The sequence below is a fragment of the Oryctolagus cuniculus genome, chromosome 8, assembly GCF_051225735.1.
Source record: "Oryctolagus cuniculus isolate XC-2025 breed Fujian yellow rabbit chromosome 8, ASM5122573v1, whole genome shotgun sequence".
In the NCBI taxonomy this organism is placed as follows: domain Eukaryota; kingdom Metazoa; phylum Chordata; class Mammalia; order Lagomorpha; family Leporidae; genus Oryctolagus; species Oryctolagus cuniculus.
In genome coordinates this window covers 117,192,603-117,208,851 of record NC_142874.1, presented here as the reverse complement: position 1 = coordinate 117,208,851, position 16,249 = coordinate 117,192,603, and the positions used below count along the sequence as shown (strand labels likewise).

The 16,249-nt window shown below is 44.9% G+C and overlaps 1 protein-coding gene across 2 annotated transcripts in view; it reads left to right on the top strand.

Moving 5' to 3' along the window:
* Positions 1-16,249, top strand: part of FRAS1 (Fraser extracellular matrix complex subunit 1) — a 491,248-nt gene that overhangs the window by 241,007 nt on the left and 233,992 nt on the right. For both annotated transcript variants that reach the window (XM_051820195.3, XM_051820194.3), the window contains one exon: positions 783-917. In XM_051820195.3, the coding sequence (XP_051676155.3) occupies positions 783-917 (135 nt within the window). The remainder of the gene's footprint in view (positions 1-782; positions 918-16,249) is intronic.

Below are 16,249 nucleotides of genomic sequence, written 5' to 3'. Positions count from 1 at the left end.
GGAGCACGTACCTGGGGGAGTTTGGCTTGGTTGACGCCAAACCTTACTTTCCCCCTTATCTTTGATTCATGAGGTTATAATTAGCCACTTAAGGGTGTGTAGATTCATATCCTGCTGTAAGTATTTAACCTCTGTGTCTTAACATTCTTATCTGTAAGTCGGAGGTAATTCTGGTACCTTCTTCAGAGGATTGATGTGAGAGTAAGTGTGTCAATACATGGTAAGTGCTTAGAATAATGTCTAGGATATAGTCAGGCCTCAGTATGGAGTTGCTGCTATTTTTACAATTATTATTATTATTATTTTTACAATTATTCTTCCTACTTTCTCTCGCATTGTCTTCATTTTCAACCTTTATGGAAATTATAATATCTCCATCATAGGGAGGAATAGGGGCAGGGGATATCCTTGCAGAAGGCTTGAATGATAGTGATATTGGAGGCTGTTGGCTAAAGGGAAAAGAATATGGATCCTTGAACCAAACTCCCTGGCTTCAAAATCCATCTCCATGTGGGCTTGTTCCTCGCCTGTGGAACTGGGATTAGCGATATCTACCCCATAGAGTTGGCATGAGGATGAAATGCATGTGTAGATGTGGCGCGCTGCCAGCAGTGCCAGGCGCGAGCTGTGTGCTGTATCGTGGTGGCTGTTAATGTGGCTCCGCTGTCTTCCTTGTGCCCCGTGATCTGCAGAGCTCAGGATTGGGGGACGGAAGAGTGGGCTTCGGAGTGGTGCCCTTGCACTAATCACAAGTTCTCCTTCTCTTTCCCTGCCTTGGCCAGCCTGCCAGCCTCAGTGCTCCACGTGTACCAGTGGACTGGAGTGCTCCTCCTGCCAGCCGCCGCTGCTGATGCGGCGTGGACAGTGTGTGGCCGCCTGTGGGGACGGCTTCTACCAAGACCGCCACTCCTGTGCAGGTAATCCCTGGCTGGGCTCCAGCAGGGCAGACCCTAAGAAAGCTGCCCCATCCCACTCTGGCAAGTGGCCCAGGGCCACCAGGGGCTGTTAGCAGCTTTTCAAATAAGAAGACTGTGTAAGCCTCTCGATGAGATGAAAAGAACAGCGGAAGAGCGAGGTGACAAAGGTGTTTTAATAATCTTACTAGGTTTCTTTGGCATCTATATACTTCAGTAGGTTTATATGCCTACTGTTATTTTACTGATTTATTCTTAAAGTTTAAGCATAGTAATTATATGTATTTATAGGGTACAGTGTGATATTTTGATGCATGTGTATGATGTATGATGATCAAATCAGGATAATTGCCATAGTATCACTTCAAATATTTATTGTTTCTTTGTTATTGGGAAATGCAAATTCCTTTCTTCAAGCTGTCTTGAAATCTACAGTAACGTGTGTTAACTATAGTCACCCTACTGTGCCATTGAACAGGAGAAGTTATTCCTCGTGGTTTCTGTTCTCAACTTTATATTTTTAATTAAGATCTCATTGGAATTTTTAATATCATAGTAGTCTCTGGAGGTGGAAATGGTCATAATAGAATTCAATTTGTTGTTATTACTTGACTGTTTTTAATAGTATTTGTATTCATAAGGATAAATGTATAAAAACTGGTTAAATACAGAAATGAGAGAAAAGGGGAACAGTGAAAGCAGGGCTGAGGGGCAGACACTGAAGCATGTCTTCAAGAGCACAGGTCATCAGCTGTGCCCAGAACTGAGCCAGGGTGTGTGGCGGCAGGTGTGTCTCAAGAGGCACATGGGCCATCAGGGGGTCTTAGATATCAGGCCAGGAACCTGTGGCCACTGCTGTCTTGCAGTGTCATGAGACTTGTACATCTTTATGGGAGACAGTGTGATATTTTGAAACTTGTGTGCAATGTGTGATGATCAAATCAAGTTAACTGCCATGGCTATTTTATATATATATATATATATATCTCCCAGATCGGATCTGGGCAGGTCCTGGGTGGGGGAGGCGGCTGGTCCCCTCCACCCCAGGCCCTGGTCAGAGGCAGAGCTCCAGGTTCTGTGGAAAGTGTCTTGAAAGGAAGCCCAAGGGCTGTGCGTGCCACAGAGCTGTGGGAACAGAGGCCCTGTTCTGTAAGCAGCCAGGAAAGAGTGTCTGGCTTCTGAATGTGTCCAGCCTGAATTGTACCAGGCCCCCAAGGCTGGTAAAACATTTCTGGATCTCTGGAGCCTCAGCAAAGAGGGCTGCACAAAGAACTCAGCAGAGGCTGACCAAGCAGATGGCAAATGAATGAAAGAACAGCTACCTCTTGGTGGTCCTCCAGGACCCAGTGTTTCAGTGGCAACTCAGCCATTAAAGAGGAAAGGACCCTTGGTGCTTGCAGCTTATCCGGCTGTAGACACCTGTTAATTTAAAACAGACTGGAAGAAGGTACATGCAAAAAAAGTGCCTTCATAGGTGTCTACTGGTTGGGTAATTTGGGTTAACTGCTGAAATTTCACTTCGATGGAATTATCAAATGTGTTCTGGACTCCTTCTATCCCATCAAAGAGGCCTACTGCTAGCACTCCTGTGACAGATTTGCCTTTAAAAGGGAATTAATCCCCCCTAGATCTTTCTCCTCCCTCCACAGCACTCCCACCTCCAGAAACACACACACATCACATACATATTTACTTTTCTTTTTTTCCATTCTCCTTTCTCCTATGCTCTGTTTTAATTGGCGATGTTAATGCTGTTTTCAGGCATTTTGAAATGGGTAATGTTTCATTTGATTACTGGTTTATGTAGCTGACTGCTTCACATTCCATCCACATACCCACACACAAATGCTTCTAGTAGAAAGTTGCTGGGAAAATTTGTTCATGCTCCCTCCAGGGAATTAAACCAATTTGCTTTAGTTCAGGCTGGTTGCGTTTTTATGCATAAAATAAGGAGGAGAAACAGAACAAGAGAGAGAGAGAGGAGGAGAGAGAGGGAGATGATCTTAAAAATTAAAGCAAAGTTTGTGATCAATTTCCATATCCTGTCTTGGCACTGAGACAGCCCAAATCAGCTTTCTCAATAAGTGTCCTCAGCTTTGGGATCCTTGAGAGCCTTCGTACTTGTACCATTTTTGGTGACTTTTTACTAGTGACCTTGAAAGTCAATCCAATCAGCCAGCACTCTTCCAGTACGTGCTAAACTTTTCAAAAGCAAGCCTGCTATTTTATGGTAACAATAGGTTTTTCTGGGTTGATTTCTCTTGGCAGGGTCATTTATGGTATGACTGGGATAATTTGCCACTTTATTGATCCATTAAAACCCAAAGAAAGTGAACACTGCAGAGGAAATGAATTAACAGAAATCATCAGATTAATATTCATATTCACTAGTGGAATATAGGGCAGAGTGAAAATATGGGACAGGTCCAAGGAGCACATAAATATGGCTCTTCGGCCAAAGAGGAAGAGGAGGGAACCAGAGGGGGCTGAAACAGACACTGAGTTCTGCCAGAGAATCTCATCTTGTTTTTTTTTTTTAAGATTTATTTTATTCATTTGAAAGGCAGAGATACAGACAAACATGTGCACATGTGCACACACACACACACACAAACACACACACACAGAGAGGGCTTCCATTTGCTGGTTCATTCCCCAAATGGCCTCATCAGCCAGAGCTGGGCCAGATGGAAGCCAGGAGTTTCATTCGCGTCTCCCATGTGGGTGCAGAGGCCCAAGCACTTGGGCCATCTTCTCCTGCTTTTCCAGGTGCATTAGCAGGGTGCTGGATTAGAAATGGAGTAACAAAGATATGTACTAGCATCTATAATATGGAATGCTCAAATTGCATATGGTAGCTTAATCCACTGTACCACAACACTGGGCCCTAGAGAATCTCATCTGTAAGGACCCTTAATCATCTTCTCTTTCCCTTGGGTGCAGTGGTAGTCACACATACACACCTATATATATCATCAATATGTACACATCTATTAATATTACTGTTATAGTCTATGCTTGATTAAATAAAGTGTTTTTTTTAAAAAGATTTATTTATTTGAAAGGCAGAGATACACAGAGAAGGAAGGAGAGGGAGGAAGGGAGGAAGGGAGGGACTGAGTCTTTCATCCACTGGTTCACTCCCCAATTGGCCACAATGGCCGGAGTTGTGCTGATCTGAAGCCAGGAGCTTCTCCCAGTTCTCCCACGCAGGTGCAGGGTCTCAGGGACTTGGGCCATCTTCTACTGCTTTCCCAAGCCATAGCAGAGAGCTGGATCAGAAGAGGAGCAGCCAGGACTGGAACCTGCACCCATCCCTGCTCCATTTCTCCTGCCTTCCCCAGCTTTGGAATTTGATGCTTTGATCACTTTCCTTTAAGGCTCAGTACTACTACTTTTGTAACACCCTAAACTGGAGATGGGCAGTGTGTAAGTGGCCTCTTCTTTAGCAGGTAGGGCCATGGAGTAATCACTCTATTAGTGCCAAAACCTTGGATTTTAGCCCTGGTGCTTAACCTTCTGCCTTAACCACTAGGCTTCCTTTGTCTCTGGCTAGATCTGGGTCAACATCTCCTGCCCATGCTCTCCATTCTTCTGGACCCTATAGATCTCTGGTCTGGGGACCGAGCTTTTTCTTTTATTCCTGCTCCCTGTCCTTTTCTGACCCATTTGCAGGAATTAACGGACCATCTCGTAGTCACCTCTTGCCTGGTAGTCAGTCTCTACCCTGGCACGGATGTCCCTTGTCCACCCTCCCTGTCCCACCATGCTGCTTGCCCTTGCACACTTTCTGTATGGCTCTTGCATACTACTTGCCCTGGATTTATTCTGTTCTTTCGAAAGACTACTGGTTCTAGTATCTCATCTTAGGAACTGTCATCTTAAATCTTTTTTAAAAATTTATTTACTTTATTTGAAAGGCAAAGTTACAGAAAAAGAGGCAGAGAGAAAGAGAGAGACAGAGAGAGACAGAGAGAGAGAGAGACAGAGAGAGATTTTCCATCTGCTGGTTGACTCCTCAAATGGCCACAGTGTCCAGGGATGGGCCACGCTGAAGTCAGGAGCTTCCTCCAGGTCTCCCATGTGGGTGGCAGGGGCCCAGGCACTTGGGCCATCTTCTGCTGCTTTTCCAGGTGTGTTTGCAGGGTGCTGGATTGGAAGTAGAGCAGCCAGAACTCAGCTGGCACCCCTATGGGATGCCAGCGTCACAGGCAGAAGCTTTACCTGCTATACCACAGTGCCGGCCCCTTAAATCTAACACTAGATATTGACTGCGCTTTCCAGGTCCTGAGAGCACTCTTCCTTGCTTGTCTGGCCCCTCTTTTCAATCAACCTCTATTCAATTCTTCTGGGTCTCTTGAACTGTGCACAAAAATCTCTGACACAAAAGCCTGTAGGAAGAAAAGTTAAAACAACCAACAATACACACTGATTGGGTTAAAATGGGAACCTCATAAAACTGCAGATTTTGGGTAGAGCAGAGGCATAGGCTTTTTTTTTTTTTTTTTTTTTTTTTAAATACAAGCATCCGTGTTTGGTTTGTGTGTTTAAAGCTCAATGCTATTCACGGAGGTCTGAAGACAGAGCCATGTGCATGCTAGGTAAAAGCTGCTTCATTCTTCAGGCTGGTGAGGGGGAGGGAACATGGCGCAGTGGTTCAAAGCCTGGGCTCCGGAGCAGACCACATGGCTTCTAACCTTGGCTCTCATACTTAAATATTCTTCAACCCCACGCTTTAGTTGCCTCGTAAAACAGGGAAAATATCATCTGCCTCATAGCATTGGCAGCAGTTGGTGAATTCATGTACCTCGTTGAGGGTATGGAGCCTTGTTCCTATTAGCCTTCCATAGACATTAAGAGACTAGGATTTCTGTCTTCCACTGTCCTTCTCCCTCTCCCCTATTCATTTTCTTTTGACCCCTGCCTCTGTCCTGAGGATGTGAATGTAAATAAGCCTCAGTCTTTGCCTATACAGTGAGCCCACAGCCAAGGCATGTCACCATTTATTCCAGAGATGGAATGCTCACACAGACCTGTTTAGTTCATTCTCTGTGTGAGAGCTGTGTGGTCTTGTATTTCAGAAGTTAAGAGTCTTAGAACCCTGTGAATGTTCTACAGGCTTATAAGAGGTGGGGTTCTTCTGAACCTCAACACTACAACTTCTACATAAAAGTCTTTAAGAAAGTTCATGGAAAATGAAATGAAAAGGCCTTTATTTCGATGGAAGTAATTGAAACCCATGCATGGTTTTTGGCATTATATGAATTTTTGAAGTATCCTTATATGGTTTTGAGCAAAACATTTAAACTCTGTGAGCCTCAACTATAAAATATTAACTACTTTAACACATTATGAGTACTAGAAAAGGCATTTGTGAAGAATAAATATATTATGCCTGGCATGTAGGATGTAGAGAATAAAATGTACCTGTTGATACTATTGCACTGTCTCTATTTTTCAACCCATGGAAATGAAAACTAAAAAGCTTGCTTGAAGAAGCAAAGAGTTTTTGTGCCATTAATCTATGATTTAGGACAAAATTCCTATGTAACAGAGAAGTACATATAGACGGTTTGCTATATTCTTTATAAGTTAAAGTCTTTCATTTTCTTTAAATGTTTAGGTTAAGTGAGAACCTGTAGTGATTTGTTTCCAGCCCATGCCATAGTGTAGTTCTAGCCAAATACATGGTGTATTTAGGAGAGACATTTTTAAGAAAACCTGTAAACTGCATGGATAGGTTGCTGATCCAGTTGAGATTTTAAACTGGCTTCAGCAGAAGTTGTAACGTTCATTATTTGTTGGGACCACAGTTGAGCAGAGCAACCCGTCATTTGGGGAAATGAAGGCTGACCCTTGGAGCAAGGTCCTAGCAGTGAGACCTTATGGGCCAGCAAATGAAGTCCCAGCTCATGACGTATCCCACCTCGCTGGACCCAGGGAAGACCTCTGGGCCGAGGCTCCTGTGGAACTACTGTTCTGAAATCCCCAGCCAGCAGGAACCCTCCATGCCCTGTTGGGGTGCTCATTGTCAAGCTGCTGTCCTCCATACCCTAGAATTGGGAGGTGGGTCTCAGCTCCTGGCAGCTCACAGCTTCAGTTTGGGGGCCCAGTGCATTCCTACTGTTCAGTCTTCACTCGTTGTGTTCTGCACTTTAACCCCTGCGTGGACTTTCTTGGGTGTTCTCCACCACTTATGGTCTCTTAGTGACTTGCTGTCTTATGCAAAGAGACTTGTTGCTTCGAGTGATTTTTTTGGTCTCTTGCATTCTATTCATGCAACAAAGATTTGTTGAGCCTCTTTCTCTGTGCCAGGCTCTGTCCTGGAGATAAGGGATACAGAGTGAACCTGGCAGACAACTTCTGTAGCCAAGGAACTCATGACCTCACTGGCAGAAGACAGTCCCTATATAGGTCAACAAGATACCTTCTGATGTTCTATGAATGTATTACTGTCAGTATTATAAAGACAGCTTTTTTAAAAAAAGATTTGTTTATTTGAAAGGCAGAGTTACAGAGAGGCAGAGAGGCAAAGAGAGAGAGAGAGAGAGTGAGTGTTCTTCCATCTGCTGGTTCACTCCCCAGATGGCTACAACAGCTGGACTTGCACCAATCTGAAGCCAGGAACTTCTTCAGGGTCTCCCAAGCAGGTGCAACAGCCCAAGGACTTGGGCCATCTTCTACTGCTTTCCCAGGCCATAGCAGAGAGATGGGTCAGAAATGGGGCAGCTAGGACTCCAACCAGCACCCACATGGGATGCCGGCACTGCAGGTGACAACTTTACCCACTGCACCACAGCACCAGCTCCCTAAAGACAGTTTTAAAAGGGATTACGATAGGAAGTGACTGGTTATCAAAGCAGAGGCATGCCTTGTACTTCTGAATTCCAGGTACTTTTAAGCACGTACAAAGCTTTCTGGAATCATCTGACTGAAGCCAAATGTGCAAAACCATTCCATGTTGAAGACAAAAGAAGAAGGGCTAGGCATGTTGGGATTTTGGCTTCCCTGTAACATGCCTTCCATTTAGCTGCTATATTGACTCCCTGTCAGCAATGCCTGGCTAGGCACAGCCTCCGGAAAATTGCAGAAACTTTATTTTTCACACCTCTTTTTCTTCTTTAATTTCCTCATGTTTAAGATAGCTGCATATCTTCTCGGCACTGCAAAAATGACTCTTACAAATGAACTGTCATTGAACAGGAGTCATGTCCTTGGAGTTTGTTAACCCATTCCCAAGGGAGAGCCACTGGATTGCCTTCCTAGACTAGAGGTTTCTGGAGTAAACTAGAGCCAGTATGACAGGTACCAGTGGTATTCCAAGTCCTCTCTCTTTGTTTGTTCTTGTTCAGGATAAATGGAGAGAATCTGGAAAAAGCAGCTGGTGGTGTTGTGCCTGGGACTTTTGCTTTAGCAGGAGACTGGGCTGTGTTTGGCTTTTGTGTGAGCTGCTTATAGCCCCTTGCTGGGCATGCCAGGAAACAGATGACAGCACAAAAGTATCACATCCCAGCAGACAGAGCCCGCCACAAATGCAAGGGAGTTTATCTTCCAGACAGATCCCGTTCGTCCTGACAGATCTGAACACCCCGAATATTTTAGCTACGGAGTACAAGCTACGGACAAGTCTTCTGGCTCTCTGCCCGGTTTCTAAGGTTCTTAGTTATTTTAGCTAGATTGTGCGACATACATTCTTTCTCTCTGTCCCCCTCCCCCAGTTCCTACCCCAGCACTCTCTCTGTTGCACCCTCTGCTCCCTTTCTGCACTGCTCCTGGGGCTACCAGGAGGGTGCTGTTATCTCTGCTGAGATCTGAGCAGCTGCGCCAGGGCAGCCAGGAAGGCCGCGAACTCTCCCCTCCTTTGGCTCTTCAGTTCCACTAGACAAACAGACATCACTGGAGAAGTCAATGGCCCTTGGGTCTACAGGGCCCAGAGTGGAGAGTTGAAGAGGGAGCCCAGGGTGGGAGGCCCAGCCGCTGTGGATTGCCAGTGGTCACAGAGGGTTAGCGGGAGCTGAGACGCTAGGCCTGGTGCTCCCTGCATTTGCAAACCCCTGGGGGGTGCTTGGGTTGTAGCATTAGTGACAGAGGAGATGGAAAGGGTGACTCTAAGAATGTTTCTGGTCAGCTGAGTGCATGTCTTTATTCTCTGACGTGTGAATCTGCGAAAAGCCAGCCTGCCTGCAAAACCCTCTCTCCACGCGATCCTGCCAGAGCCACTGTCAGCTGAGATGTCATTGCTTTGTTCCAGCTCTGTGTCTGCAGAAGACAGTGCTAAACATCCGCATAGGTTACCCAAGACCGGTGAATCATTCAGCTGATCCACAAAGCCAGATAATAGATTAACCTAGCTGCTTACCTAACTTGTGCCTTCAGGAAAATGACACCAAGCTCCCTACATCCCATGCCTGTAGTACATTTTTTCTCATCAAATGAACTCACATTTATTTCAAAAATTGACTTGATAAAGTCAAATAAAATACAAGCTAAGATAAAAAAAAATCAGTGAAAATCCCTCAGACTTGCCTGAATCACTATTGTTAATTTATGAATGTATTTCTGAGTTTATCTGTCCATACACATACACACATTTATTTTTCAAAACCAAAATCATGCTCTGTATACAGTATTACTGCCTGCTTTCTCATTGATGACTTATCCGTCTACACCTTTTTACAACTATATAACTTTCAGTCTCTGGCTCTGCCATTATTCATGTAGCCAATCCTCTATTTCACATTTGTTCAGTATGTTTCTGTTATCATAAATAACTGCATGCAAACATGTTGGTAGACATTGTGGTGAATGTTATTATTTTTTAACTTTTTAAAAAGATTTATTTTTATTTGAAAAGTAGCTTTACAGAGAGAAAGGAGAGACAGAGATCTTCCATCTGCTGGTTCACCCTGCAAATGGCCTCAACAGTCAGGGCTAGGCCAGACGGAAGCCAGGAACCAGAAGCTTCATCCAGGGCTCTCACTTGAGTGGCAGGGCACCTAGGACTGTGCCATCTTCTACTGCTTTGCCAGGCCATTAGCAGGGAGCTGGATCAGAGGTGGAGCAGCAGGGACTTGAACCAGTGCCCATATAGGATACCAGAGTTGCAGGTGGTAGTTTAACCTGCTATGCCACAGTGCCAGCCCTATTTAACTGTTTACATTAAAATATTGTAACAGACATATAAAAATCATACATATTTATGTAATGCTATGTGATGTTTCTATATATGTTACATTATCCAGAGTAATTCCTCAAACGTAGCATTTCTTTATGATTAAAACATTCAAAATTTGTTTTTTAATTTTTAATTTTTATTTTTAAAGATTTATTTATTTATTTGAAAGGCAGAGTTACAGAGAGGCAGAGGAAGGGAGGGAGGGAAGGAGGGAGGGAGAAAGAGAGATTGAGTTCCTCTATCCACTGGTTCATTCCCTAGATGGCTGCCATGGCCAGAACTGAGCCAATCCAAAGCCAGGAGCCTCTTCCAGGTCTCCCAAGTGACTACACTGGCCAAAGGATCTGGGCCATCTTCTACTGCTTTCCCAGGCCATAGCAGAGAGCTGAATCGGAAGTGGAGCAGCCAGGACTCGAACCAGTGCCCATGTGGGATGCCAGCACTGCAGACAGCAGCTCTACCTGCTGCGCCACAGCACTGGCCCCAAGTTGGATTTTTAGAGAGAAACATATAGTACATTATCTGTAGTCACCCTTGTATGCAATGGGATCCCAGAACTTCTTCTGTCTGACTATAACTTAGTACCCATTACTCAATCTTTGCCCATCACTCCCTCCTGTCTCTCCTTCCTAGTTTCTGGTCCTCACCATTATACTATTCTAGGAGGTCACCCTTTTTAAAAAGATTCTGCATTTGAGTGAGATATTGCAATAATTGCTTTTCTGTGATTGGCTTTTTTCACTTAAAACAGTGACCTTGGAGATTGGTGCTGTGGTGTAGCGAGCGGGTAAAACCACCACCTGCCATCTGGCATCTTATATGGGTGTTGATTTGAGTCCTGGCTTCTCCACTTCTGATCCAGCTCTCTGCTATGGCCTGAGAAAGCAGTGGAAGATGGCCCAAGTCCTTGGGTCCTGGCACTCATGTGAGAGATCCTCGATCCTGGCTTCGGATTGGCTCAGCTCCAGCCATTGCATCCACTTGGGGAGTTAACCAGTGGATGGAAGACCTTTCTCTGCTTCTGCCTCTTTGTACCTTTGCATTTCAAATAAATAAGTAAATCTTAACAAAAGATAAAAAAAAAAAAGTAGTGACCTCCATTTCTATCTATCTTGCTGCAAGTGACCAGATTTATCCTTTTTCTTTATTTTTGTTTATTTGAAAGGTAGGGGGAGGGTAGGGAGGGAACTTAATCTCTGGCTCACTCCCCAATGCCAACAACAGCTAGGGCTGTATCATACCGAAGCCAGGAGCCAGGAACTCCATCCAGGTCTCCCGTATCGGTGGCAGGGAGCTAAGTACTTGAACCGTCACCTACTGTCTTCCAGGAAGCAGGAAGCTGGATGGGAAGTAGAGGTAGGAAGTGATCCCAGGCTCACTGATATGGAATGCGGGCATCCTGAGCTGATGCTCAGCCCGCTGTGCCTCGATGCCCACACATAGATTTCATCCTGTTTTATGACTGAGTCGTATTTCGTGGTGTATATGTGCCACATTTTCTTTAGCCATTTTTCCATAGATGGACATTAGATTGTTTCTATTTCTTGGCTACTGTGAATGGTGCTATAATAAACGTGTGAGTGTAGATGTCTCCTGGATAGAGTGATTTCATTTCCCGTAGATCTATGCCTGGTAGTGGGATTGCTGGATGATATGATTGTTCTGTTTTCAGTTGGTCAAGGAACTGCTGTACTGTTTTCCATAATATCTGGACTAATCTGCATTCCCACCAATAGCAAGGGGGTCCCTTTTCTGCACATCCGTGCTACCACTTGTTATGTTTCAGCTTTTTGATAGCGACCAGCCTATCTGGAGTGAGATATCTCACTGTGGTTTTGCTTAGCTTTTTCCTGATGATTGGTGATGTTGAGAGTTTTGTTTTCTTTCAACTACTTGTTGTCCATTTGTGTACTCTCCTTTGAGAAATATCTGTTTAGATCTACTGACCATTTTTTAATTGAATTATTTGGAGTTTTTTCAATATTTTTCATCATCTTAAAAGTAGATTAACATACAGACACATATACACACGCATGCAGAGGGAAAGAGAGAGGGGAGAGAGAGAGAGAGAGAGAGAGAGAGATCTTCAGCTGAGTCACTATCCAAATGCCCACAACAGCCAACATGAGGCCAGGGCTAAGCCAGGAACCCAGAACTCCACCCAGGCCTTTTATTCTGGTGGCAGGGCCCACGCATCTGAGTCATCGCCTGCTGGACTTGAGCAGGAAGTTGGATTTGAAGTGAAGCCATCTGGGCTTGAGCCTGCACTTCAGTATGGAATGCGGGTATCCCACTGTGCCACGGTGCCTCGCCCAGGGTGATGATGATGAATATGATAATGATGGTGATGATTTGAGTTGAGCGCCTTATCCATTCTGGTTATTAACCCTGTGTCAGATATATAACTTTGAAAAAGATCTCCCCTTCTGTAGTCTGTCTCTACTCAGGTGGCTGTTTAATTTGTTCTGGAAAAGCTCTGGATGTCCTTGATGACATCCCAAGTGTGCATTTTTGCTGTTGAGTCCTATACTTTTGAGATCTGATCCAAAAAAAAGTCTCTGCTGATTCAAATCTCCTGAAGTGTTTCCTTATGTTTTCTTCTAAAAGTTTGAAACTTTTAGGTCTAACACATTTATCTTTGATTCATTTTGAGTTGATTTTTGTATATGGCATGGGATGAATAAGGATCTAGCTTCATTCTTTACATATGAATATCCAATTTCCCAAACGCCTTCATTGAGAAGATGGTCATTTCCCCAGTGCCCATTCTCAGCACTTTTGTCCAAGATCCATGAGCTATCCATTGCTCACAAATGTTGGTGAGTTTACTTGTGAGATTTTTATTCTGCTCCATTGATTTGTAGATCTGTTTTTATGCCAATATCATGCTGTTTTAATTCTATAGCTTTGTAATATTTTTTTTGACAGGCAGAGTGGACAGTGAGAGAGAGAGAGAGAATGGTCTTCCTTTTGCCATTGGTTCACCCTCCAATGGCCACCGCGGCCGGCACGCTGCGGCCGGTGCACTGCGCTGATCCAAAGGCAGGAGCCAGGTGCTCTCCTGGTCTCCCATGGGGTGCAGGGCCCAAGCACTTGGGCCATCCTCCACTGCACTCCCTGGCCACAGCAGAGAGCTGGCCTGCAAGAGGGGCAACCAGGACAGAATCTGGCACCCCGACCGGGACTAGAACCCGGTGTGCCTGTGCCGCTAGGTGGAGGATTAGCCTATTGAGCTGTGGCGCCAGCCAGCTTTGTAATATGTTTTAAAGTCAAATGGCATAATGCTTCCTTCTTTGTTCTTTTTGCTCAAGATTGCTTTGGTTATTTGGGGGCTTTTTGTGGTTTCATAGAAATTTTAGTAATGTTTTTGTAGTTCTGTGAAAAATTTCATTGATCTTTTTGATAGGGATTGCACTGAATCTGTAAATCACTTTGAATGCTATTGACTTTTTAATGATATTCTTTTTTTTTTCTTGGCAGAGTTAGACAGTGACAGAGAGACAGAGAGAAAGGTCTTCCTTCCTTCCGTTGGTTCACCCCCCAAATGGCCACTATGGCTGGCGTGCCGCATCAATCCGAAGCCAGGAGCCAGGTGCTTCCTCCTGGTCTCCCATGCAGTTGGGCCATCCTCCACTGCATTCCCGGGCCACAGCAGAGAGCTGGGCTGGAAGAGGAGCAACCACGACAGAATCTGATGCCCCAGCTGGGACTAGAACCCAGGGTACCTGCGCTGCAGGCGGAGGATTAGCCTAGTGAGCCGCGGCACCAGCTGTGATATTGGTTTTTTCAATCCATGAACATGGAATGTGTTTCCATTTCTTTGTGTCCTGTTTGGTTTCTTTATTCAATGATTTATAATTTTCTGGCAAATATTTTTGATTAGCGTACATTCGTAGCCTTGCGGTTGCTGGGTCCTTTGTATTTGTAACATATTTTGAAATTTTTGACACATGCTGCTCTATTTTTAAGAACTTGTATTAATTCACACTTTCACTAGAAATGTGTGCGTGCCTACTTGTCACTACCCTTGTCAACACTAGGTATCACAGTTCTTAAATTTGTCAATTTGATTGACATAAAATGGACTCATTTCATTTTTTTTTGCTTTGCTTCTTGTTGGGATACAGATGAAGCAGGCTGAGTTAGTCATACTTGTCTGCTCGTGGTCCATTTTCTTCAGTGGCCTGGGACAGGCTGTTCCCTAGTCTGGTCGTCTTCTGCCTTTCTGTCCCATTTGTTCTCCTCCCCTCCTCCCACTCTCCTTCTCTCTACAAGCCGTACTAATGCATCGTGTCTAATGTTTGTGTCTTCCTTGTTACTTTGTGTGGTTGTGTTTTCAGCATTCACAGCATGACTGGGCATATTTCCTGCTTTCCTAGCCCTTTTCCTCACTGTGCACTGCTCCTCAGACACAGGCATGCTGCTGTGGGTGTGTCCCATCACCACGCGTAGTCGCTGCTCTCCTGATCAGTTCTCGAGATGGGCGATTCATGAGGTTGCATATGTTTTTCATGTGTTTGTATTGTTTCTGTTTTGAACTTGTTATGATACGTGGCGTCCAGGCATTCCCATTTCAGGATGGAAAGCCTTCTGTTGACAGAGGGAAGCAGGTGGAGAGCAGAGACCCAGCCTGGTAGGGGACAGAAGGTTGTGGTGAAAAGATCAGAATTGGTGATTGCTCAGATGTGCTTTGAATTTGTACTTTTAAATGTGTCTGGAGATTGAGCTTTTTAGGTAAAACAATGGGAAGAGTGCCCCCCACCCCGCATCTGAGCCCCACCACGTGCTATTTCTAATCACTTTCAACAGGACTTAGGAGGTTTTGTAGAGGTTGCAGGGAAACCTTGAGTGTGAGGCCTCCAGGGGAGGCTGGAATCCTTTGATGTAGCTGCTACCATAAACCCCGAGGGTTCTATTTCTTCCTTTTTCTCCCTCTCTGAGTAAAATTCCTTTACTGGAGTCTTCCCTCCCCTCCCCTCCCCTCCCCTCCTGTGTCCTGTCCCATCCCATCCCAGGTTGCTCCCTTTAAAATTACCTGGCCTTTAACACCATTCAAGGCAAGGTTTGCCAGGTCTCCCTGATGCCAGCCATATGATCATATACAACATTCTGGTTTTTTTCAACCCTTTTATCTCATCATATAATTGGGATTAGGTACAACTAATATTATTATTTTTTAATTATTTGTTTATTTGAAAGTCAGAGTTACACAGAGAGAGAAGGAGAGGCAGAGAGAGGTTTTCCAGTCACTGATTCACTCCCCAGTTGGCTGCAATGGCCAGAGCTGCACCAATCCAAAGCCATGAACCAGGAGCTTCTTCTGGGTTTCCATACAGGTACAAGGGCCCAAGGACTTGGGTCATCTTCTAACACTTTCCCAGGCCACGGCAGAGAGCTGGATCAGAAGTGGAACAGCCAGGACTTGAACCAGTGCCCATATGCAATGCGGGCACTGCAGGCAGCAGCTTTAACCCACTATGCCACAGCACTGGGCCCTATTTTTAAGCATATTTTACTTATTAGAGAGAGAGAGGAGAGAGCCATAGAGTTCCTATCTATTTGTTCACTCCCCTAAATGCCTGCAATAGCTGGGGCTGGCTTAGGCTGGAGCAACTCAATTCAGCACCCCAATGTGGGTAGCAGGGAGTCAACTTTTTTTTTTTTAGATTTATTTTATTTGAGAGAGGGAGAGAAAGATAGAGAAGAGAGGTCTTCCATCCTCTGGTTCACTAACCAGATGGCTGCAATGGCAGAGGCTTGTGTAAGTGGGAGCTGGTTCAGAAGTAGAGCAGCCAGGACTTGAACTGATGTCCATATGGGATGCCGGCTCTGCTGTGCCACAGCACTGGCCCCAGACCCAACTTCTTGAGCCAGCACCTCTTGCCTCCAGGATGCTCACTGGCAGGAAGCTGGAATTGGGAGCAGAGCTGGGACTGAAATCCAGGCAGTCCAATATGGGCATCCAGACTGGCATTCTTACCACTAAGCCAGTGCCTGCCTGCAATAATCCTTATCATTCCCACCTTACTGGTTAGGAAACCAAGAAACTGCATTGAATTCAAGACAGAAAAAAAAAATTCTCCATAGAGAGATTCTTACTGGACATGTACGCTGCCTTCTGATAACACTTAAACCTGGGCGAGTCCTCGGGAGGTGTTTG